At 43.2% G+C, this 25915-nt stretch overlaps 1 protein-coding gene and 1 long non-coding RNA gene across 2 annotated transcripts in view; one reads left to right on the plus strand and one right to left on the minus strand.

The window, feature by feature from the left end:
- Positions 1-13692: 13692 nt before the first annotated feature.
- LOC115271271 lies at positions 13693-18734 on the minus strand. The gene is made up of 8 exons (XR_003899875.1): positions 18692-18734; positions 16791-16841; positions 16574-16601; positions 15917-15947; positions 15145-15202; positions 14718-14748; positions 14370-14406; positions 13693-13803 (listed from the first exon to the last, which is right to left on the minus strand). It is a non-coding gene; the product is annotated as an uncharacterized LOC115271271 (long non-coding RNA).
- A 4642-nt stretch (positions 18735-23376) lies between these two features.
- Positions 23377-25915, plus strand: part of VPS45 (vacuolar protein sorting 45 homolog) — a 49622-nt gene continuing 47083 nt past the window's right edge. The window contains exons 1-2 of the mRNA XM_024199075.3: positions 23377-23563; positions 24310-24444. Of these exons, the coding sequence (XP_024054843.2) occupies positions 23471-23563; positions 24310-24444 (228 nt within the window). The 5' untranslated portion in view covers positions 23377-23470. The remainder of the gene's footprint in view (positions 23564-24309; positions 24445-25915) is intronic.

The raw sequence follows: 25915 nt of genomic DNA on the forward strand, positions 1-25915 counted from the left end.
TAATACTTTGCATTTCTAAAGGACCTTTCATCTGAGGAGCTCGCGCACTTTACACATGTTAATGGATTAACCCTCTCAATGCTGCCTAAGTCCCTTTTATTGTATCAATTTTACAGATGCAGGGGGAGGAACCTGCAGCACAGAGAGGATAAGTGACTTACCCAAGTTTACACAGTGAGTCAGTGGCATGGCTGGGAAGAGAACCCAGGCATCCTGATTCCCAGTGCCCTGTTCTAAGCTCTACAAATTGGAAGAGTACAACCCTGATTCACCAGAGGCTGGTTGTGTCCCTTGGGTTTGCAAAGTCTGAGCATCACTCATGAAAATGAACTGTAAAGTAATCTCTGTAAGAGGAGCTCTGCATATGACATCGAGTCTCAGTCAAGAGGCAAAGAACTGGATGTGCTGGAGCTTAGAGGCTAAACGTGCCGGTGTGCTGAAAAACATGATTATTATTTGTATTATGGTAACACAGGAGTCCCAGTCACGGACGAGGACCCACAGTGCTAGGTGCTGTACAAAACACAGAACAAAAAGACTATCCTTACCCCCAAAGAGCTTACAATCTAAGTAAAAGATGAGAAACAACAGGTGGATACTGACAGATGGGGGATTACAGCGAAAGAATGAGACGATATTGGTTAGCATGATAGGCAGCCGTCTCAGCCCACCAGCTGTCCAACCGGTGTCAAGTTTTTTGCAGGCATCACAGCAAAGGAGAATTTGAGGGAGGACAATGAGCTGGTTTTGTGGCTGACCACAGGGAATTTGCTCCCGTTTCTCCCAAGCAGGGCACAAAGTACAGAAATGCTGCCTGAAGAACAGAGTGACCGCTGTTGGAAAAGGAGGCTTCAAACCCTTTGGAGAGTCGAACTAAATGAAGGAGCCAAGCAGCTGGTACTGAAAGCAATGCTCCATCTCCACTTGTCTCCAGTCCTTTGGAGTGAGATTGGACCCTTCATCTGGTTAGTTTTAACTGGATTGTCCTCACCGATTGTGACGGTGCACGACTCACCACTGCGGCGCCTCCTGCTGGTCGTCCAGGGAATCAGTGTTTCCAGCCTCCGGAGTGCCCTCTGCAGGCTGGTGTCCCACTACCACTGGTCTGTCCCCGTGTCCCTCCCAGGACCTGGTGCCCCTTGTCTTTGGGGTGCTGCCCCCTGGCAATACCCCTGCAGTCTCAAGGTCTCCCCACCCAGGGGAACCCCCAACCCTCTATCCCCACCTTGCCTCAGTCATGGGTTACTGCCAATCACCATCTAGCCCCCGCTCACTGGGGCAGACTGCAGTGTAAAAGCCACTCATCATAGGCAAGGAGGATTTGGACCTGTTGCCTCTGCCTGCCCGTGGGCTGCCCCCTGCAATCCCAGTACCTAATTGGCCTTCCACTAGGCCGCAGCCTGGGGGGTTTCCAGGCTAGAGCTCCCCAGCTCCCTTGGCCTTCCCTCCAGCCCTGCTCCACTCCAGGTACCTTCTCTCAGCTCCCTGCAGCCAGGTCCCTCCCTCTCAAAGTTAGAGAGAGTCTATGGCCCCAGCTTCTGGCCCCAGCCCCCTTATAAGGGCCAGCTGGGCCCTCATTAAGCCAGCCTTGGCCTGATTGGGGCGTGGCCCCCAGCTGAGGCTGCTTTCCCCAATCAGCCCGCTTTTCCTTCCCTGCCACAGCCCTCTCCCTGGGCTGTTTTAAGCCTTTTAAGGCAGGAGCGGGTGACCACCCCGCTACACCGATCAAAAGAGAAAGATGGAAAATGCACGGGTGTGGCTGCCCTGGCAAATGCCAGATATACAGTTCCCCAAGGTGGCTGCTCCACCTGGGGGGAAGCCCAGGGGTGGTTTTGCCAGAGCAGGTGCACCCTGGCATATGACCTTTTCTTTGCAACCCTCCTCTCCCCCCAAAGGAGAAGCAAATATTAGACTAGAGTGGATCTATTTGGATAAATCTCGCTCACCTGTGAACTGTTAAGTTTAACTAGGCTACAGCTGGTGCTGTTTGTCTGGGTTTTAATGCCTTGGAAGCAAAAAAAATGAAGAACTCTCAAGAACAGTACGTTCTTTGAACTAAAACACCAAGTTTGCGTTTATTTGGGTATATTGGACCTATTGTCTTCGTCTGCTATAAGCTACAGCTAGACAAAAAGAGAAGATGTGCATGCATGAAGTTAATAACTTCTTGGGTCAGATCCTCAGCTGATGTAAATCAGTATAGCTCTATGGACGTCCATTGGTTTACTCCAGTTGAGAATCTAGTCTCTTGTCTGTCTGTCTGCACATGGACTTTCCCCATTGGGTCACTGCAGGTCTCAGGGAATTAAGGAAATAAAACTGAGAATCCCCAGTGTTCACATATGGTGCATTACATAGTGGACTTGAATTTTATAACAGCAGGTTAAAACGTTCGCCTGGATGAATTCAGGGGGTGGGTATTTGGATGTGGAGCCTTTTCATCTCCATGGTGTCAGTTCAACTACAACCCAGGTTAGTATTTACTAAACGTTGTTCCCATCCGATGTGAAACAAGTTGTAGATTTCAGTTAATTTCCGAGAGGGCTATATCTCTGTCCCTAAGAGTGGGTCTTTGCGGCTTTGCAGCTGAGTCAGGAGATTAAGTAACAGCGCAGTTCCAATTAGCAGAGTATTTGGGACCTTAGCCACTTTCTGGGACTTTAGGTCAGCTACGCAATATGGTTAAATTCCCATCTACACTAAACATTGTAACTGGGCCAGGGGGTAATTGTATTATTTTTTAGTAGTTCTGCAGCACTGTAGATCTCTATGTATGGCACTAAATAAAGCAGATGACAATGGAATCCCTGCTCCAGATTGTTTGCAATCTATATTGAGAATAATATGGGGTGGAGAAGGAAGTGCAGGAGGCCCCGACAAGATGGTCACTTCAGAGACTAATGAATGCTGCTTGACGGTAACTATGTCTGTTTCATTTATAAGAGAGATAAATGTAGTTCATAAGGCTCCTTGAAGAAATGGTGTTTGAGAATGGACTCGAATGAGGAGTGAGTTATAAGGGATAACCAATGACAACTGAGTCAGTAGTGCAGATACAGAAGAAGCAAGGCAAATAAAGATTATTATTATTATATTATTATTGGTCAGTATCAGTAAAATACTTTTTGCTTATACTGTATGGTTCAGTATTTCAAGTGACCTAGGGGATTTAGAATGCCCCATTCCTATTAATATTAATGAGAACTGAGGCCCAGATCCTCAAACGTATTTAGGCTCTTAACTTCCATTAAAATCAACTGCAGTTAGGGGCCTACATACCTTTGTGGATCTGGCCCTGAATATCCAAATCTCAACCCAGCCTTCCCTCTGCCACGCCCACTATTTTTTATTACAGTCAAGCTTTTTAGCTCGATTCTCCCAGTTACTAAGACGCTATGTAAACAGGCTCTGCTCGATAACAATATTCCATGGCTCCACAGGCAATAAAAACTCAAAGCTCAGGTTCCACGGAACAGGCCCAGCATAGAGATTTTCCGCTTCCTTTGGAGCATCAGGGATTGCCCATTGGCAGAAGTACTGTACTGGTGGCTCAGTGGTCTGTTTCAGGGCTTGGTGTTTCTGCCCTTGCCACCTTCACAACAGGCTGACACCAAGGCAAACAGGAACCTTTATGGAAATTTACATCAGTGATATTAAGGGAGATTAAGATGCAGGTCCTGAGTCAATGCTATGACTAGTGGGAGATCACATGGATATGTTAGGGGACATTAGTGTAAGAAGAGCACAATGAAGAGGATAAGGGATTGGAATAAAAGGGGATAAAGACACAGGAACAGATGGCCTGCGTGCCAACATACTAACGTAGGTGGGGGAAGACATTTGTTAAGCTAGGACTGCTATTGTCTGCGCTTTGGATAGAAAATATTTCAGTGGAGAGAAAAAGATCACAACAAAGCACCAGGGTTTGGAGCATGAAGCCTTTTCAGCTTGAATTAGAATCGAGCAGTTAATACTGGACTGATTTGTGAAGGAGACAATGAGAAGTGACTTGATGATAAGGGCCTTAGCTAACCGGAAGGCACTTGGGTTAGTGAAAGCTTTTCTTGCCTTAAAACTTACTTGACTTTTTCCAAACAGCTCATAGAGTGGGTAATTAAATTGATACAATTGACATATCTATGCAGCTTCCAAAGGGCATTTGATAACGTTCTGGATAGAAAAAGACCTTTTGTTTGTTTGTTTTTCCTCTCTGTAAGAGAGGAAGCAAGAATTAGATTATGAAAAAAATAATGAAGTGATGCAGCCCATTCCAGATAATGAAGTATGCACGTTTTCCAAATGACCAGCAGGAAACCATAAAACACACTTTACTGTAGGTCTGTTCAATAAATGCAGACTATCCCCAAGGCAGTTGAATACAGCTATTCGTATTTACTAATGACATATAACTGGGTAGAAAAAAAGACATGCATACTCATGGTACGACGGATGGATTTACTAGATAAGAAAATGAGAGGTTTAAATGGCAGATGACATCTCATATATCATATCAAGTCAAATCAAGTTATGGCTTTATGGACCATCAGCTCTCCAAAGATGGGGTTTGATCTAAGTCCCAGTGTAGTGAACAGGAGTCTTGTCACTGACATTAATGGGAGTTGGATCAGCCTTGTGATGAGGAGCTCAGTAGAGAAATAAGTACGGTCCAATGGTAATGGCACTACCTGAGAACTGGGTTCAAATCCTTGCTTTGCCACAGACTTCCTCTGTGACCTTGGACAAATCACTTAGCCACTGTGTCTCGGTTCCCCATCTGGAAAATGGGAATAATAGTAATCGTTCTCTCCCCTGGGTGCTGTGAGGATAAATACATTAATGATTGAGAGGTGACAGACATTACACCACTGGGGGCCATGTAATAATATCTAGCACTTTTCATCAATGGATCTCGAAGCAATTTACAAGGAAGTCAGTATCATTATCCCCATTATACAGATGGAGAAACTGCGGAATCCAGCAGCAGAGCCAGGACTAGAACCTATGTCTCCCGAGTCCCAGTCCAGTGAGCTATCCCATCGGAGTACCTTAGACAGACAGCAAAGGAAAATGAACCCATTAAATATACTAGAATGTTTCCTAGTAAATATTCCAGACAACCAGAGGAAGGAGAAATATCACAAAGAAGGGGACATAGACGCATTACTGTCGATAAGCACCTACTATATTTATCAGTTTTTCATGAGCTATAGCTCCATTCCACTAGCAGCTCTTTAAACAAGTTGTTACTTTTGCTGGTGATCTAATGATCCACTGTAGCTTATTACCCCTTTAGTGATAGGATAGGAAAATAATTTTGTTTGTGCATTGAAAATATTAATTTACGGGACCAGATCCAGACCTGGTGTGAGTGGAATTCCAGAGCTATATCCTGTTACACCAAAGATGAATTTGGGCCAGGATGTCAAACTAAGAAGTACAAGAGAGGCAATATATTTTCTGATGACATGCAGAGACCTGCATAGTTAGAATGTGGTTAGTCTCCCATGACACACACAGACAGGCAGTAATGAGATCCAAGGAAACATTTCCAACATGCATTTCTCATCATAAGACTCCGCTGCTTTTAAAAATTATTCTATCCCTCACAGAGATGAAACTGACCTCATTTCACTCCTAACGTCTGACAAGAGGGTTAACATGCTGGGTGTGGCATGATTATACACAGATCTGATCCTGCAATCCTTTCACATGCAGTGCTGTCATTGCTTTCAACAGAAGCTTTGCACATGAAACAATGACAGAATGTATAGAAGGATTATCTTCTATGGCTTGATATCTGATCATGTGTCTCACTGCAGTTCTGGTACTTCCCACCCGCAGGCATGGGAGCTTTATAACTGAAATGTTGTACATTTGCTAACCAGTTCATCACCAGATCTGATATTAGCGGAAAACAGACACTGATGTCAGAACAACTGAGACAGCTGGTTCAAGTGGACACATCCAAATTTTTTTCTCAAAAAGAACAGGAGTACTTGTGGCACCTTAGAGACTAACACATTTATTTCAGCATAAGCTGTCGTGGGCTACAGCTCACTTCTTCAGATGCATAGAGTGGAACACACAGACAGAAGATATTTATACATACAGAGAACATGAAAAGGTGGAAGTACGCATACCAATTGTAAGAGGCCAATCAATTGAGATGAGCTATAAGTAGCAGCAGAAGAAAAAACTTTGAAGTGATAATCGAGATGACCCATAGAAGGTGTGAGGAGAACTTAACATGGGGGGAAAAAAATTCAATTAGTGTAATGACCCAACCATTCCCAGTCTCTGTTTAGGCCTAAGTTAATTGTGTCTAATTTGCATATTAATTTGAGTTAATTAATTAATTGCCCATTAAAGGCTTGTTCACCTGCACATCTACCAATGTGATATATGCCATCATGTGCCAGCAATGCCCCTCTGCCATGTACATTGGCCAAACTGGACAGTCTCTACGCAAAAGAATAAATGGACACAAATCTGACATCAGGAATCATAACATTCAAAAACCAGTGGGAGAACACTTCAACCTCTCTAATCACTCAGTGACAGACTTGAAGGTGTCAGTTTTGCAACAAAAAAACTTCAAAAACAGACTCCAAAGAGAGACTGCTGAACTCAAATTAATATGCAAATTAGACGCAATTAACTTAGGCCTAAATAGAGACTGGGAATGGTTGGGTCATTACACTAATTGAATTTTTTCCCCCCCATGTTAAGTTCTCCTCACACCTTCTATGGGTCATCTCGATTATCACTTCAAAGTTTTTTCTTCTGCTGTTACTGATAGCTCATCTCAATTGATTGGCCTCTTACAATTGGTATGCGTACTTCCACCTTTTCATGTTCTCTGTATGTATAAATATCTTCTGTCTGTGTGTTCCACTCTATGCATCTGAAGAAGTGAGCTGTAGCCCACGACAGCTTATGCTGAAATAAATTTGTTAGTCTCTAAGGTGCCACAAGTACTCCTGTTCTTTTTGCGGATACAGACTAACATGGCTGCTACTTTGTAAATTTTTTTCTAACAGTGAATCCCAGTGTTTATAACATCTCAAGCAGCAACATGTAAACATAACATGGAAAGTTATTCCGTAACTCTGTTTTTGTTTTGTGCAGGATGGTTTCTTGTCCTCCCAGATATAGTTTGCAGTACTACTTCTTATCTTTGGGAACTCATTTATAGGTTTCTGATTAAACAAGCCAACTGGATCAGCTATATATGAATGTCACAAGTAAAGGTATGACAGAAATCTATGGCATAAATTTTATAGCTGCAGGAAGCTACTTGATACAGGTCAAGTAAGTTACTCAGAGAATAAATGTCATGTAAAGAATGACTTTGTGGAGTCTCACTCTTATCAGGAGAAACCACCCCCAAGCCAATCCCTTAGGCTTTGCTGTGTCAGTATCTGGAAACTTGTTGCTCTGAATGGTTGGCATAGAAATCTGTAACCTAACGAGACGGGCCAGCTATACAAATTGGACCAGGATTATATGCTAAGGTACAACTAGTGGAAGGTGATTATTTTAAGTGAGAATTTAATACAATTATTTTGAAGAAAATGACAGTAAACCCCCTTATCGAGGCAGATTCTGCCTCTGCCATCCTTCCTTTTGAAATGGGAAAAGGAAAAATCTATTTAGTTTTAAATGACAAGGGCCAGATTCTGATCAGTTTACTCACATTGAATAGTATTTTACTGCACCAGTAATCTCATTGACTTTACTGGGATTGGAGTAGGGAGCCATTCAAAATAAGGGTATACAATCTGGCTCTAAGAAATCCTTTTGTCATCAGAATGTTTTAAAAGTAACTGAACTAAAATAAAGAATCAGTGTGATTAGAATAGGTTTTTATTTTTAATATATATATTTGAATAATTTGTTCAATAAGAGTTAAATGTGAAACAATGTCAAATATGTTGTCCAGCAGCCAGACTAATTAAAGTGAAATTGTTCTTCTACCATTCAGACTCATCCTGTGAAGAGAAGGCAAGATGGTTACCATTTCCTTGAAATACAAAACAGTTGCTGGAAATGTCTTTTCTAAAAATAACATATTAACTTCCTATAAGGGTACATGAAAATTTTCACTCTGCATGTTTAATAAAAGAACCATCTGAGCTATTTTTAATTTGGACCACTTCATTTCTGGTAGCGGTGGAAAGTTTTTATCATATTCTTTATTAACTAATTTGGAAAAAAAAATCAGTAGATCAGAATAAACCAATTCCAGTTAATAAAACATGCTACGTTTTTATGCCGCGGAAGTCTAAGCATGACTTCAGTTTATCCCAAGAGCTAGATAATGTTTTTGTTGATTCTTCCTCAAAGCAATAATGGCATTAAGATACCAGTCTTCTGCAGTTAGAAAAATGCCACAGTGAAGAAGTATTTAAGGAAAACCCTGGGCCTGATCTTGCAATTATTTTCTAAGAAATCTTTAGTGCCTACAGTAGGCCTGTTGATTTCAATGGGCCTGTATGTGAGAACGAGTATGGGTTGCAGCACTGACCCTACCAAAGCTGCCTTGAAGTTCTGGCGATCTCAGTTCAAATCCCAGTTAAGGTGGCAAAGGAATCAATTTTGTGGTCTCGCTCTAGTTCCCATATGTCCACAGTTACTTTGGCCTGACTGATGCTGTCTGAACAGCACAGGGTCAGGAGTGAGGGGCATTGACAAAACTCGGTAGGAGGAAGTTTGCATAGCACCTGCCTACAGTCTGCTGGATTCAAATGAGGCAAAGCCAAGAGATCTTGATTACCTGTGCCAATGACTCTTCAACTATGCAGCTGGGTTTAGAAGAAAAACAACAAATTAAACGAGATATCAATATCTCCAGCATGAGATCTACGCCACCTTTTTATTCAACTACTAAACTTTTATTGAACAACTACTACACCACTCCTTTCAAAGCACTATAGTTTTTGCTACCGTATCTTACATTTTTCAATAAGACTCTAATCTATAATCGATATGACTATGCATTTGTATTGCACCAAGAGGGTGCTAGATGCTTTAAAATATTTTTATTGTACTGCAGTAGCATGGAGGAGCCCCAGTGCCCCATTTACTAAGTGCTGTACAACACAGAAAACAAAAAGGCATTCCCTGACCAAAGAGCTTTCAGGACACGTAAAATACCACAATCCTGCCACCGTTGATTTATAAGCTAGGCTCAAGGCTCAGGCCACAATTTAAAACTCATTTGGGGTGTCTCCATTTTTGAGTGCCTGACTTTAAACATATAGGGTGAAATCCTGGCTTCACTGAAGTGAATGGGAGCTTTGCCAGCGATTTCAGCAGGCTTGATTTTCAGAGGTGCTGAACACCTGCAGCTCCTATTGCGTTCAAGTGGAGTTATGGATGCTTAATGCTTCTGAAAAACTGGCCCTATGTGTCTCAAGTTGGGCATCCAAACATACAAAGAGGCAGCCAAATCCTTTGATACCAATGAAGTGGTTACTTAAGAACAGCCATACTGGGTCAGGTCAATGGTCCACTGAGCCCAGGATCTTGTCTTCTGACAGTGGCCAGTGTCAGATGCTTCAGAGGGAATAGACAGAACAGGGCAATTACTGAGTGATCATCCCATGTCGTCCAGCCCCAGATTATAGATACTTTAACAGCAAACACTTGAACTTGAGTTTTTGGGTGTATTTTGCATCTTTTAAATGTGAAATTAAGTAAAAACCTATGTACAATGAGCTTAGAAACAAAGTGCTTTGCTAACACCTGAAGTGCAATGTTTTTAAGAAACATTCAGTGTCATCATATGGTACCTTGAGCTATCTTCACCAGTCTGAGTTGCAACAGTCCTGTGTTGCAAAAACAAACAAAAGCAGATTAATTACATGTCTTTTGCATCCTTCTTTAGTACGATATTAGTTTTAAGATCAGAAAATCAAATCTACTTTAAGCTTTTAAAATTCACTTTGGCAAATCCAACACAATACAAGCTGGTGAATGAACAAAAAGACATTTCTTATTCTTGCAAGGACGATTACAAAGATGAATTTCTAAAGAGGAGACAACATACTAGGCTTATTTAGTCAAAAGTAACATCACTGACATCATTACAAAAGCATTTCCACAGAAACAGAACAAATAATTAAATAAGTGCTTTCCAGACATTATCAAAGCATTTTAAACCAAAACAGGCCCAGAAAACAACAAAATGCAATTAAGCCCTAATTCAAGACCTGATTTTACAAACTGATGCTACGATGAGTAGTACTTTATGCTATGTGCAGTCCCATTGACTCCTAGAGTAAGGGAATATGACTGGCAAAATTTGGTCTTTAGAAAATACCTTCTTATGGAAAAAGCTTAGATCTTTTAAAAACATACAAAACAGTACAGTATAAAGATCTCTAAGTGTGTGTAGCTTCTTGGCCTACAATAGTTCTTACAGGAATATATCCAAGAGCTCATAAATTATCAAAGTGAAATAAAACACAGTCACACCTGTGATCAAAAAGGCAACAAATACATATTTTACAAGATGAAGATAAGGAGAATTGCTTAATTTGAGCTGAAAGGCAGGATTTATCCATTCAAAATTATACTATAAATAGTGACATTATAATGGAGGTGCACTGGATTGACTATGTTTAACCTCTTTTCTTAGCTCTCTCATGCTAGGAATAGCTTCTAATCCCAAATGCTATTCTTACTGAGATTAACAGGACCAAGAGCTGTTCTCTGTTCTTCAATATTAATGAATCAAAGCTGATATTCTTTAAAAGAAGTATTAGCTCCTTTCCAGTAAAAACAGAAACCTTTCTGGTACTCCAAACCAAGGGCTACAACAGTCTGATTTGCCAGGCGCTGACTTCCATGTTTAGTTCTGAGTAACAGAGACACTTGGTTCTTAGGCAGTTATAAAAGCCTGTAATACAGAAGTTACAATGCTGAACACGCCGCTTCCCCGTACAGAACAATCTGATCACTCAGATTTGATACAAACCGCTTTGGTGACAGTTTGAAGCCAAAGCCACTTCCCGGGGTTGGAAGGAAAATATCTCTGCCGCTGTTTGAATGCACCACTCTCAAATTAGGGGCAGAAGCAACAGAGAAGTTGGAGGAGGTGAGGAAGGGAAGCACAGAACAGAAGCGAGTGAGAAAGCTTTTAAAAATATGAATTATAAAAAAAAAACAGGTGGCTTAGAAAAACAAAGTTGTAATGCCATCTTTCTTATGGTTAGTGTTATGACCAGGAACCACTGAACAGATGAGATGCAATAGGTAGCACAGGACAAAAAAAGGCATCCTTGAATACTAGAAACCAACAAAGGAAAGAAATAAGTGGACCAGTCAGTATAATACTCCCTTGCCACCTATAAAAACTAGACTTAGGCCCAGATCCTCAAAAGGTATTTAGCCACCTAACTCCCATTGATTTTAAAGTACAAGTTTCTGTTTAACAGGGATTTACTCATATAGCTTATATGCCTGATGGCCAAAAGGAAACATCATAGCTTTTTGAAACAACACTAGAATGCTCCCATAAATCTGCTTTTTAACAACACTGAAGAGAGAAGCTGCAAGGGATTTCAGGATGTCTCTACTCAAAATACATTTGGATTTCTTCCACTCTGTTCCTTGAGAGACTCCTCCTATTACATGGTAACCAATCTTGCATATGTGCTGGCTGCCTGACCAGTTCCAGCGGTGGCGAGTTTTCCTTTGTTCCACATGTCTCAAGGCCCATCCTCCTCACCCTAGGTTTAATGTTCGCTTTTGGTTTCAAGATAAGTCTCTGCTCACTGCCTCTTATGAAGAACCTTTATTCACTAGCTGAATTACTCATTAGGCATGACGTCCCAATAACTGGTTATACAAGACATCTGAGCAAATTGATAAGCCCTCTCCATCTGTGGAGTCCTATTTATTACCTGTATCCTCAGCACAGGAAATACCTAACTAGAATGGCATTTGGGCTTGGGTCGCATCTATAGCTGCTCCCACATTTACACTCTTGAAGAATTAATTAGGAAAGTAGCAGGTGGCAACCCTCAATGCCAAATGCTTAGAGAAGGTTGCCAGCCAATGCCTTTGCCACTTGACACCCGGGGTGTGTGCTCAATGGTTACTCCCACTCCCTTCACTGATTCACATTCATTTTAAGGACAAATGTAGCTGCAAATAACTCCATTGAGACCAGGCATAGCTGTAGCAATTAGATAAAGCAAGTAATAAAAGCTAGGGATGCTTCCAAACACACTCCTTAAATAAGATCCATAGAGAAGAACAGAAATGATACCAATAGTTAGAAAAACTGAGGTCCTGAGCAACTGTGGTCATTATTTATTTATCACACATTTAGCAAAGCACCCATCCCTGCTTACAAAAATGAAGAGCTATGTCTGTCTGCCATAGTTACTTACATGAGCCCCAACTGAGCACCACAGTCTTTAATGCAATATCCTTGCAATTCTCCTGAGAGGCAGGGAAGTGCTCTTAACCCCATTTTACAGATGGGGAACTGAAGCACAGAGACATTAAGTGACTTGTCCAAGGTCACACAAGGAGTCTGTGGCAGAGCAGGGAATTGAACTCGAGTCTCCCAAGTCTTAAGTATTTGCAGGTATGAACCCTACCAAAACCTGAATCTGTGTTGACAGGGAGTTTGGTAACTGCAAATCAGATGTTCAGACCAGTAAACCATCCCCATTTATTTAATAAAGGGCTCTCAGGTCAATGCAACTGAGATATTTTTAATTTAGATCTAATTCTGGATATAAATTTTCTATTGCACATCTATGCGGAGGCAAAGAGGTTGGATGCTGATAAATCTGGATAATTCACTAGATCTCTTAGTGACAAATTAACAATAAAGACATGTATATAGCAATTTTCTTCAGAGGATCTCAAAGCACTTTAGTGAAGTGTCTTAGTATTATTCCTATTTTGTAGATAGGAAAAATGAGGCATGAGAAAGTTAAGTGGGTTGACCAGTGTCACATACTGAGTGGGTGGCAGAGTCAGGGGGAGAAATAAGAACTCCTGAATCCCAGTGCCAGGTTCTAATCTATAGACCACTCTCATACTGAGAACTAGTTGTACAAACATTTTTAGCAAGATACACAGAGATTTAGCTATGCAGCTTTCAAACAGTAAAGGCAGCCAGAAGGTTGGACTCCCAACGCACCACACTGAAAGTTCACGCCTTAAGGGATCTAAAGACTATAGTTGGCTGCAGAATCCTTCACAAGTTATTGCTATTTCAATGCACACACAGATTTAGGGACCCATGTATCACAGCTATATACAAAGGACTCTGAGACTGGCTAATCCTGTCCAAACATTTCCAAAAGATGCTGTCTAGCAGATCTTCTCATTATATTTACCAACTTGTAATTCACCTTTTCTTATTATTCCCTCCTATGGATCTTCACTAAACCAGGTGCAAGGGGAGATGAAAATGACACACCCTCTCTTTCAGAAGAGATTTACCCCAAGGGAGGGGCATGGTAGTGACACTGCTTGCGGTACTTACTAGTTTTAAATCCCACTAGGAGTTCCTCACCAATCCTCCCAAAAGCTGCTAAGAGGATGCCCTGCCAGCATCATCCACACTTTGGGCAGTGCTGGCCCTTTACAGTATCCCTCCAGTCGATGGAAGACTGTGGCCACTTAATTCAACATGGAAACCATCCCAGTAGTGTAAGTACCACAAAAAACACAACATTTACATGAGTTTATATCTAATGAATTGCAATCGAATGAATTAATAGAAAGAACAGCTGTTACTTTTTCTCCGATCCAAGGGCGCCCTCTGTCTGAGTGCTGTAGAAGTTCAAATGCAAGTACAATCATTTCAAAAAGCCATCGATCATTCAGGATTAGCCCTTTAAACTGCAGCTTTTGGGTATTTATAATATTAAAACCCCCAGACTGCTTATGTTTAACTTGCTATTTGCCCTCGGCTCCTACAAATTTAATGCTAAATGTAGGTACTTCAAAATTAAAATGTGTAGTTAAATAATGTTGAAGTGGAATTGCGACTTTCTTTGAAAGAGTTTCCTTTAAGACACAAAATGCATTTTACATCTGAACATTTTAAAGCCAAAGACAAAAGTTCAACTGTGACTACCAATTTGGGGTGTTGGTCCTGAGACAGTATAGACCTGACCTACAGTGATGCTCATCACCCAGCACTTCAACTGAAGTCCATGGGAGATGTGAGTGCTCAGCACCTCTGCAAATCAGACACCATCTATTTTCAGAAAGTTCACCTGAGAGTTATTCAGCTCAAACTCCACAATATGCGGAGTGATGACATCATGGTATTATCTCATGTTATCATTTCCTTTCAAATGTAGCTAGTAAATGTCACCTGCTCCATTGCTCACCTCACATGTTTGGTCGATTCCCTCGGTGCTCTCTTATCTGTTAAATGTACAAATTTATTATGGTCTCTCTAATGTTAGAATTTCCTGATTAAGGCTTGATTTCTCAGCCTTAACACCGCATTCACATTATTTGCTTTGTGATGTATTTTAAATTAGCATCCTGCTGTTCATGCTCGAATATTGAATCAATGTTTTCAGTACAAGCCAGTGAAAATTATGGCAGGGTATAACACAGCTGAGGTACACACTTGTAGCCTTGTAACAAACAAAAAAACATGACAGCCAGACAGAGGAAAGTACTTTTATAACTATCTTAAATGTTCTTCACGATCTCTAAAAATAACATACCTGGGCCATTCAAAAACTCTGACTCTTCATACTAAAGGAGAGAGACAGTTCATTTCAGTCAATCAGAAAAAGTTAGGCATTTTTGTGAAAAAATTCACTTTGGGACATAACCAGAAGTACTCCATTCCTAAATGCATCACTTGCATCTGTTTCCCTAATGCAGGTAGAGGAGATAAAACAAAGATTTATAATTGGTCTTTCTTTGCTTCATTTTGGGATTCATAATTTTTCTGTCTCTGATAGTCTTCTAATCCCGCTAAACAAATGTAATGAACTCCAATCATTGGTATAATTAATGTCCCTGGGCTTTTTTTCTTGGGTCTGACTATTTTTATATCACACTAGCTGATAGCACAACAACATACTCAAGAGGGGTAATCCCATCAACCACCTCCCCCAGAACTGTTAGTAATACAGATATACTCACCCAGAAATTGGTGACATTTAAGTAATTAGATATCTCGCCAGAAAGCCTCTCAATCTCACTTTGAAAACAAAGCAAAATGCAAGTAGACATGTCACTCACCAGAACTATTTTAACTTACAAAACTGATGAAGACATCAGTTTATCCTCGAATCATAGCAGCTAGAAGTTGGAAAAAATTATTTATCTAGCTGAAATTCATTCACCCCGGGCAGCAGAATTACAAGTCCATTTAAATTTCATGCTACGGGCTTAAATGGACTCTAGAACTTTAGCTGGCTCATCTGTACTGGGGGGAATTTAATCTATCGTCTCACCCCAGCCAATGCAGAGATGTTCCCAATGGCCCTAATTTATCAGAGCACTTAAGGACATTCTTAATTTTAAGCATGTGCTTAAGTCCCAATTAAGTCAGATGGGTTTATATTCTCCAGTGGTTTCTCATTTCAAGTTTTCAGTGACTTAAACAATGGCCTTAGTTGTTCCACGGTATACCAGAACACACTGTTGAGAAGTTTTCCTGCTATTCAGCCTAAATTTGCATTTGTTTAATTTCATCCCATGTAGGAAAAAGGAAAACAAGCAAAACCTGTGGTTCAAGGGGAATTCAGATCAAAACAGGCACAAAAGTGAGCCAATTTTTCTAAATGACCTCTGACAGGAATGAATCCATCTTTTGCAAAATTTGGAAGTGCTATTGAAAACAAATACATTTTAGCACAGTTGTGGACCATTTTAAACCCTGTGTAAGAAAATGCTAGTGCATCAATCTTACTTTTCATATTCTTCTTTCTTTAATGCCCAATCTAGGAAGAGAAGGGAGAAAAAAGGAGTAATTAATTTTTCCACCAAAAAAACCGGTGAAGTTCTGTTTATCAAACTCCGTACAAGTCCCCATTATTTTCCAGCTTTAAAAGATCTATGCAAATTTTTCCACAGATAATTTTTTTGTGTGTGGACGTTTTTGTCTTTCACTAAGTCTGTTCACAAACAATTTAAGGCCTGGTCCTGTAAAATGTGGTGTGCAACATATTGTTTTCTACGTGGTTCCATGCAGGTGCAGTCCTCTGTCTACATGCTACATGTTGCAGGATTGGGGTCTAAGACAGCCATACCTTACCCATGGATTTCTATGCAAAGTTCTATTGACTTAAAGGTGAAATGTGGGTGCTCAGCACCTCTGAAGCTCAGGACACATATTAGGTGCTAAATTTAAGGCATCTAAGTTTAAACATTTTGGCCAGAGTATATACCCGAAAGTCTAATTCATTTTTATCAGTGGTTAATTTTAAAATACATAACCAATTTCTTCATTTTCATCATTTTTCTACCATAATTTTGCATCGAAACCTTTTCAAACCCACACATTTCATCTTCAATTTCTGTTTCTAATCCAGCTGGGAAACTTCTAGGTTCTTTTTAGATTATGTACCTTTAGTTTTATAACGCAGCCTTGAGTTCTAATGAAAACGAAACAGAATGAAAATGGTATTAGGCACAAATATAGAAACATTAACATTGAAACCTCTCTATATTGAAAAAACAGAATTAGCTAAAGTGATTTCTGTAATTATTCCCTGAGCAACTGCAGAGAGCTGTCATTCATTTAACCACTTAAAAATTGAAATATATTATGTAAAAATATATACCGCATTTTTTAGCTTCCTATTTTCTGTCCTCAAAGCATCAATTTCTTGGACCTAAGAAAGAAAAATAAATATATCAATAATTGTGTTGGGAAAATTTTAACATCTGGGTCACCTTTGTAGCTCTTGAAATTAATGTCAGCTTTTTCAGGGCTTATTACAATATACTTGCCAAATTTTAAAACACCTGTAATATTGTTCTTAATTTTATAGTTAGGTATATGCTGTAAACAACTTTAAGAAAGTTAACTCGTTTACTGATGCTGAATAAATATGATAATCACATTGGGTTAATAAATATTGTAATCACACAGGCTCTGATCCTGTGACATGACTTCATTGGTGCTCCATGCAAGAGCAGGATTCTACACAGAGAGTATATTCCAGGAACAGGGCCATTGTTTTAAAACTATAATGTAATTAGCAGAATGTTACTACCCAGATGGATCACAAAAATGAAGCCAGCGAAGAAATATAATGACTGTTGTGAGGTTTACTCCTTCCTCAATGTCACACACACAGTCATGCCATGTTACCAACAAATCCAGATTTCATAGAGTTTATGACCAAAAGGGACCATTGGATCATCTTGTTCGACCTCCTGTGTACCATGGGCCATCCAATTTCACCCAGCTACTCCTCTATTGAGCCTAATAACTTGAGTTAGACTAAACAGTTGTGTGCCACAGGCAGAGAACAGGTGACACCGAGGTCAGGGGCGGTGGAACAAAGGGAAGTAGGGGGGACTAGCACCCCTGCAATGGAAATATTGTGAGAACTCCACCCCTGTGTAAACTTGCATGCATCTAGGGCAGCGCGGGGGAGCTAGATCCACAGGGGCTGTAGCTGTTGTCGCAGGACCCGGGGTCAGGCTAGGTAGGGAGTAGAGAATGGGACCCAGGGGAGCTGGAACAGGCTTGGGAGAAGTTTGCAATCCCTGGAACCCACCTTCCCAGCCAAGAGCTGGCTCTCAATACCTCCCCTCACTCCCCCTCCTATTCCTTGACCCCATCGCAGGGAACTTCAGCACATCCTGACTCCCAACTGAGGTGCCCGGGTCTGATTTAGTTGGTTGTTCAAACTATAAACTGGGATTTTAAGACTGTTACAGTCTGTCTCACTCTGGAGATACTACTGGATTCCCTTCTCTTATCCGCTCCCTGTGCATCTAAGTGGAATATGCCATGTTTACATAAGGAGAATGGGGAAGGAGACTTTTTTGGCTTGAGCACTGTGTCCCTTCACATGTAGGAGAATTACTTTCTTGCTGGTTCTGTTTGTTTATGTTGTGTTATCTGGTGAACAGAGGAGTCATTTTTAGCAAAAGAAGGCCTTGCCTACACACAAAAGTTGTACTGCTTTATTATTAATTATTATTATTATTTTAACAGTTACACCAGTATAGCTCCTTCCCCTTCCATATGGGAAGGGGAATATGTTATAGCAATATAAGGCACCTTTACACTAGTATAAGAGCATTCACACTAGTGATTGTACAATATAACTATATTAGTAAAAAAACAACACCACTAATAGACATAGTTATACCAATCTGAAAACAGTGTGTGGACCAGACCTCACAGAGTCTCAGCTGCATACACGAATCTCGGTTTTCACAGGCTGAACATTAATAACGCATATGTAAATGTCTTCAGAAATCTTTTGTTGTTGTTGTTATGTATTACTTACAGACTGACTGCTGTCTAAAAAGGAACAGATTTCATGGACAAGTCTCTTTCTCTGATCCTTATTTTTCCTACAAAATACAGGAATTTTAGACTATATTCATGTTTTTAAATGTATTTTGATGTACATTAAGTGTAAATCAAACAGAATAAAAAGTGAAATAGAAGTACAAAGGCACAGCATATGAAAGAGCTCAGCTTCTCAGAAAAGGTACTTACAAGATTTGCAAATAGGTTTCATTTTTCACCAGCACCTGCTCACCATTTTCTGTATGAAACATGCATACATTATATTATTACACTTGACTGAACATAATAGCCCTGTTCCAAAAATGTCATAATCAGGAATAACAATAGTAGCAGAATAAGTGTCACACAGACCCAGGGCTTTAAAGCAAAAACTATATAGGGCTCAATCCTGCAAGTTTTTCAATGCAGGCGGACCCCTGCACCCTCACATTCACTTCAGTGGGGCGCCATGTGGGAACAGAGCCCATGTGGCTCAATTTACAGGAGCAGGGCCGCAGTTTGCAGTAAGACAATGTTAAGCCCTAGCAGTATAATGAACTGCTTGTTTTAAACTTGTCTTTCGACTGACCTGGAGACTTATGTAGCCAAGGGCCTGAGTTCGGATTTCACTCACACTGATGTAACCCCAATGATTTAAATGCAATCATTCCTGATTTACAACAACGTGAGTGAATGGAGAATCAGGTCTAAGGCTTCTTAAGGGCCTGATCTTTTGAGATGTTGAATACCTCTTCTGAGACTGCCTTCAGTGGGAGTTGAGGATGCTCAGCACCTTGCAGAATTGGACCTTACATTCTCATCCATAGTTGCTTGTTGGCTAATATTAGGTTGGAAATAAATTATTGATTGGAAAGGTTGATCTGATTATTTTGTCATTCCTGAAGAGTGATTTTAACAACTATCATTTTGGCCTTGCCGTGTGAGACACCTCACATAAATAGATCCAAGGATTAGAACTTACCATGTTTTTCAAGTAATGGCATTTTGAGAGTGGAACCTGAAATCAGAAACAGAGATGAGTTTAGGCTACAATCTACAGTTATTCCTTCCTTGCCGGGATGCTACAATTTTTAACCTTCATACCCTATCAGGTCTGTTTCTAAGAGCTAAGTAAAACAAAATCCACAGATCAGCTTTGGTGCGGGATGTACAAACCCTCCTGGACCCTTGGATAAGTACTTGTGGGGGTAGCCCATAGCTTCACTTTCCAGGAGCTGAGCTAACTAGATGAGCTAGATGACCAAAACTCCCCACGAATTTGGGGAGGGGGTGCTAAAGGGAGAACCCCAATTCCCCCCCTTGGTCTTCATCCTGGAATTTGGGGTGGAGGACGCTGTAAGAGAAAGTCCACCCCATCCTTCTTTACCTCCCTGTAATTTGTGGGGTGGCAACGGGAGGCTCTCACACGAATTCCTCCCATGTAATGGGTGGGGATGAAACATCCCCAATCTCCCCCTTAATCACACCCAGAGATTTGGGAGGGGCATAGCAAAACCTTCACAGCCCCCCCCATTCATAACCAGGAATCTGGGGAGTGGCTTAAGGAAAACCCCACTGCACCCCAAGAATTTGAGGGGCTATAGTAAGGCTCCCTCACAACCCCCACTTTAGTTATCTCCTAGAGGGCTATAGTGAAACCCCCACAGCTGCCCCACTCACCCCAGGAATGTCAGGGGCTCCCCATATCCCCCCATGAATTTGGGAGGCACCAACAGCTCCCCTATCACCCATTAATTTGGGGGCTATAGTGAAACCCCCACAGCCACCAGGCACCCCAGGAATGTGGGGGCTCCCCAGACACCCCCATGCACCCCAGGGACTTGGGGGCTCCCCAGACACCCCCATGCACCCCAGGGACTTGGGGGGCTTCCCACAGCTCCCTCATTCACCCCAGGGATTGGGGGGGGGGCACAGTGACAATCCCCATATCCACCCCCCGGGCCTGTCTCTCCCCGCCCTGCGCCCCGCACCCACCCGGCCCTGGCGGCGGCCTCTCGCTCTGCAACGGCCGCTCCGCGCTCGAGACGCGCGTTCCAACGGCCCGGGCTGGAACGCGGGGAGCGCGAGGCCGCTGGGGGGAGGGGGCTGTAGCTGGGGCGGGGGGAGGGCTTGTCACTGGGGGGGCAGGAGCAGTTGGGGGGCTTGGCACTGGGGGGCAGGAGCATTCTATGGGGGGGCTTGGCACTGGGGGGCAGGAGCAGTCGGGGGGTTGGCACTGGGGGGGCAGGAGCAGCCTATGGAGGGGCTTCACACTGGGGGACAGGAGCAGCAAGGGGGATTGCATGGGGGGGGCAGGAGCAGCCTATGGGGGGCTTGGCACTGGGGGGCAGGAGCAGTCGGGGGTTGGCACTGGGGGGAAATGCAGGAGCAGCCTATGGAGGAGCTTGGCACTGGGGGGGTGCAGGAGCAGCAGGGAGGATTGGCACGGGGGGCAGGAGAAGCAAGGGGGATTGGCACTGCCAGGAGAGGACAGGAGAAGCCGGGGAGGGCAGGGGATTGGCATTGAGGGGGCAGGGAGGAGCAGCCTGTGGGGGGATTGGCATTGCGGGGCAGGCAGGCGTGGCCTGCGTGCGAATTGGCCTGTGGGGGCAGAAGCAGCCTTTGGGGGTGGGGGATTAGCACTGGAGGGGAGGACAGGAACAGCTGGGAGGGACTGAAACGGGGGAAAGACTAGGTATTGGGGGAGGATAAGAACACTTGGGGGGATTGGCACTGGGGCGCAGGTGCAGCCTGGAGAGGGCATGACCCTGGGAACACAGGAGCAAGCATGAAGGGGAATGGCACACCGTGGGGCACGAGCAACTGGTGGCATAGGAAGAGCTGGGGGAGAAAATGGCACATTGAGGGCAGGAGCTGCTAAGGGAGCATCCCTATGGGGAGCTGGCTCACGTGGGGAGCTGAATGGGGCAGGGTGGAGGGGAGGTTGGCACTGCAGGTGCAGTGGAGCCCTTTCAGGTCAGCCCTGCCCAAGGCTCCGAGGCAATAACCAGCGTTTCCTGCACAAAGCCAAACAAAATGGTCAGCAGAGGAACGATTGTTCTGAAGCTCTACGCTGGGCAGAAGACGCGGCAGCCAGCAGCAAGGAAACCAAATAACTCAGCCATGTCACCTTCAAACTGACACCGCATTTGGAAACGGACACTTTTAATTCCAGTATTTCACAGGGGATTCCTTTCTGTGGCAAAATATGACTCAGACTTACACCCCACCCCCTCCATCTTTCCCCAGTGGGGGGTAAATTGAGTATACAGTGGGGGGGGGCCTTAAGGAGAGGTCTTGTATCTCTAAGATATTGTGATTTCATTAGAGGAGAGGGGGTTGCCCATTTATTCTTGGCAGAAATTCACCCCGTTATTGTCAGCATGTGGCACAGTTGACTGCTGCCCTCCATCTGAGAGATGATCCGTACAGCCAAAGGCTGCCCTCAGTTATACCCCCAAGTGCCCCAAATTTGAGCTTTCAGGCCAAATTTGGCTTATAGAACTTGGCACTGGGGTGTGTGCTCAAGAGCAGCAGAGGGGGTTGGCATGGGGGGGCGGGAGCAGTGTAGGGAGGGGCTTGGCACTGCGGGGGTGCAGAAGCAGCTGGGAGGATTGGCACGGGGGGGCAGGAGCAGTCAGGGGGCTTGACACTGGGGGGGCAGGAGCAGCATATGGGGGGTTTTACTCTCCCTCCTCAGTGTGAGTCAATAGAAGTTCAAGGTTGTTGCTCAACCTTTATACAACCCCCTTTGGCCCAAGCACCTAGTCAATATTTGGGACTTTGGCAGGTTGTTTCTGTCAAGAGGAGAAATTAGGAGTCGGATATTTCTTTGGTGCTATCCTGTTTATTTACAAAGAACGTACACAAAGTCTTGTTTCCCTAAACACAATAGAAACAAACAATAGCCGGCAGTTTCCTTGCTCAGAAATGTAGGTCTGCCTTTCCATGTGTCCAAAAGAACCTCCGTCTCTTGGCTTTGTCCCAGGGCCACGCTCATCACAGCTTCTCTTGCTTTCTGCCTTTCATACACAGACCCACTGCAACCCCTAGCCCCAGTGTTTGCAATCTTTCCCCAGGAAATCCTTGTCATGCAGCCCATTGTCTTGGGATGTGGCTTCCTACCATTTCCAGCTATCACTATCCAAAGAGGCGTTTAATTGCTCCTGAAAGAAGGGTGGTTAGCCCACCCATCAGCTTTAATGAAGTCTGCAATTGTCCATAGCATAACACAGCTCTTTTTTTTCTCTCCAGGTATTAGGCATGCCGTTGTTTTCTCGCAGGTTGAGCGTCAAAATTGTGCAGGCTCTTAGGGTTCAGGCTAGAGCTTTAGGCCAAAAATAAATAGAATTAAGGGTTGTGGGAGAATTGTCATTTGGGATTCTGTGCAACTGTTTGTCTTGTAGTTCAATGGCTGCAACAGCCTCCGCACTGTTTGTTTGGAAAGTTTTCTTTGCAGCCTAAATAAAATTTAGACCCTGATGATCTGCAGGGGCAAAAGGGAACAAAATCTCCTCTTAGCTACCAAAATGATGCCAGGTGTCAGGCGGTGATAATAACATTGAGGGTGATTTGCTGCATCTCAGGGAATCCTGCAGGAAAATGCTTCATTGCAAGAGGGTGCTCCTTTAAGCACTGTTCCAAAATTAATCCCCAGTGTGGTATTCCCCCTTCCACATGAGAAAGACTTGACAGCTCCACAGTGTAAAGTACATTGAAAACACACCCACGCTGCAGGAAATTGACTGCATTTAGGCTGAGGCTGCTGGGAGTTGTAGTTGCAACCCCTTCCTACGAAAAGAGGATGGGTGTTGCCTGGCAGTACATTCCTCCGCCTTGTGAACTACAACTCCCAGTGCTGCAATAGGAGGAAACAAGGAAGGAAGCAGCTGGCTGTACAGGAGAAAGGAGGAGTTGGTTGCTCCGTGCCTGGTCTAGTATTACCCACTGCAGAAGGGACAGGGAGGGGAAAGCCAATCGCTTGCAAAAATGAATGTGGTCTTTGCAGTGAAGCAATATGTGTCCAAGATGATTGAAGACAGCGGGCCTGGGATGAAGGTCCTCCTGATGGATAAAGAAACGGTGAGCTAGGCCGCTATGGCTTCTGCATTTACAATGGCATCTCCTCGGCCTCTGTCATTTTGTCTTTCATGAGCTATTGGGGTAACACTGGCTTTTACCCCGACCACAGGCTGCAATCTTCCTCTTGTGATGGTGTGGATTTACAGGAAGATAAATATCTTTTTGCTATTCTAATGCATGCCCTGCCCAGGGAGTAGAGGGAGTTTATGGCTTCCTAGACCCTCCTTCTTTCCTCATCTTGGCTCTAATAATTTGCAGACTTGGTGTCCTTTCCTAAGCAATTTGCTCCTGGGGGAGTATCCTGCCAGTGCTGAGCGAGGGAGCAGGCTGCAAGCAGTTCTGCTCTGTATCCTTAGTGGGACGAGGAGCAGGTTGGAGAATGGGGTATCAAGGAATGGTGTGAGATGGCTGCTCTCAAACACCAATAAATCTTCTGCCGCGCCCGCTCCATGAACCCTGCGGAGGCCATGCTTTGCAGTGTTAGCCCAGTGCACCGAGGGCTGCTGCACACCTGCGTATTGACATAAAATTGCAATGAACTATCCAGGGAAACTGAGATACAAGAGGTGAAATGATCTATCCTGGGTCACACAGCAAATCAGCGGCAGAGCCGGGGGAATGAACCCAGGAATCCTGACTCCCAATCCTGTGCACTAACCATTAGTCCACACTCCCTTGTCTCCGTATCTCATGAGCCTGCCCCAGCAAGTCAGCATAACTTGGCTTCTCCTTCTTTCTCCCTGCAGACCAGTATCGTGAGCATGGTGTATACGCAGTCAGAAATCCTTCAGAAGGAAGTTTACCTCTTTGAGCGCATCGATTCTTTGAACAGAGAGACTATGAAACACTTGAAAGCAATCTGTTTTTTGCGACCGACAAAGGTAATCTGCTTTTGTAAAAGCAGCTGCTGTCTGCATTGGCATTTGTTCTCCCCAGGTCCTATGTACAAGCTGAGCAGATAATGCTGGTATCTAAGGCTCTGATCCTGCAAATACTTTCCCCCGTGCTTAGAGTTATGCTTCTGAGCAGTCCCAATGAATTCATCAGGATGTCTAATGTGTATAAAATTTAAGAACAAGTTTGTGTTTCACAATCAATGCCTTAGTTTGAGAGCTGGACAAACTTTACCTTGTCCACTTTCCTGGGGTGAATAATTAAACAAACAAAAACCTTTAACCCTCCCCTTTTCCCCCCAACCCCTAAATGGCCCCATTATACAGTGTGGGCAAGTTGATGTTGTACCTGGGCTGGTAAATTTCCTGGTGGTTTTCATCTTTGGAAAAACTATTTCATTCATGAAATAAATTAGATAATGAAAGCCACCAACAATTCCCTGTAACTTCTTACTGAGCATGCTCAGCCTTTAGTCTAAGTTGAAGGAACAAACCCTGCTCCAATTTGGATTTGGAGCAGTATTGCTAACTCAAAATGTTCAAACATCAATCATGATATTTTTCCATCTGATTTTAGATCCTGTAAGGTTCATGCTTTCAAGCTATTTTCTTCAACCACCAGGGGTTAGAAACTTACTCTTTCCTTCTTTTCTTTTAATTGATAATGGAATTTTCATGTAGTCACATGACTCCAGGAGCTGAGGCTTTAAGAAAAATGCAGAATTGTGAGAGGTGGCATCATGTGGGAGCAGTATTATTATGAAACAGAATTTTGTGGGTCACGACCCACCATGCAAAATGGCACATTTATTTAGTCTATAATACGTGTCTATAATACTCACTGTAGTAGCTGGGGGTCTGTCTGCTGAACTTGCAGGATGGGTTCAATGATCCTGTAGGCTTTTTCCCATGTCTAATTCCCAGAGGGAGAGAGACATCTGCCTCATGGCTTAATTTTTCCTTCTTATTAATACTGCTTAGCACAAATGTAGGTCAGAATATTGAAAAGAGCCCAGTTCCCAGCCAGGCTGCAAATAAATGGCCAGTTTTTCAGATGAGCTCAGCAGTCAGGGGCATATCAGGGGCTGAACTCTTGAAAATCTGCTCTTAACTGTGTGCCTGGAAGCTACTGAGCATTGAGGAGAATCTGGCCCCGCTTTAGGTGCCTAAATGGGACCTCTTGAAAATTTGGTTCCAGTTGTAGCGCTGAGCACATGGAAATCTGGCCGTGAGTTTCCTTTGAAAATCAGGACGATAGTCAAGCCTCAAAGGGCAGGTGCTGGAGGGTTTGTACCTCCTGAGGGAGGCCAGAGGATTGCTCCCAAAGATGCGCTAGGTCTTATTTTCAGGGGAGGTCTTATTTTTCCTGGAGCTTCGGGGCCTTATATTCCGGGGTGGCCTTATTATCGGGGAGGTCTTATTTTCGGGGGATGCCTTATATTACAGCGAGAGGCAAAAC

This window comes from Terrapene carolina, unplaced genomic scaffold, assembly GCF_002925995.2.
Source record: "Terrapene carolina triunguis isolate 2854851 unplaced genomic scaffold, T_m_triunguis-2.0 Scaffold227, whole genome shotgun sequence".
NCBI lineage: Eukaryota > Metazoa > Chordata > Testudines > Emydidae > Terrapene > Terrapene triunguis.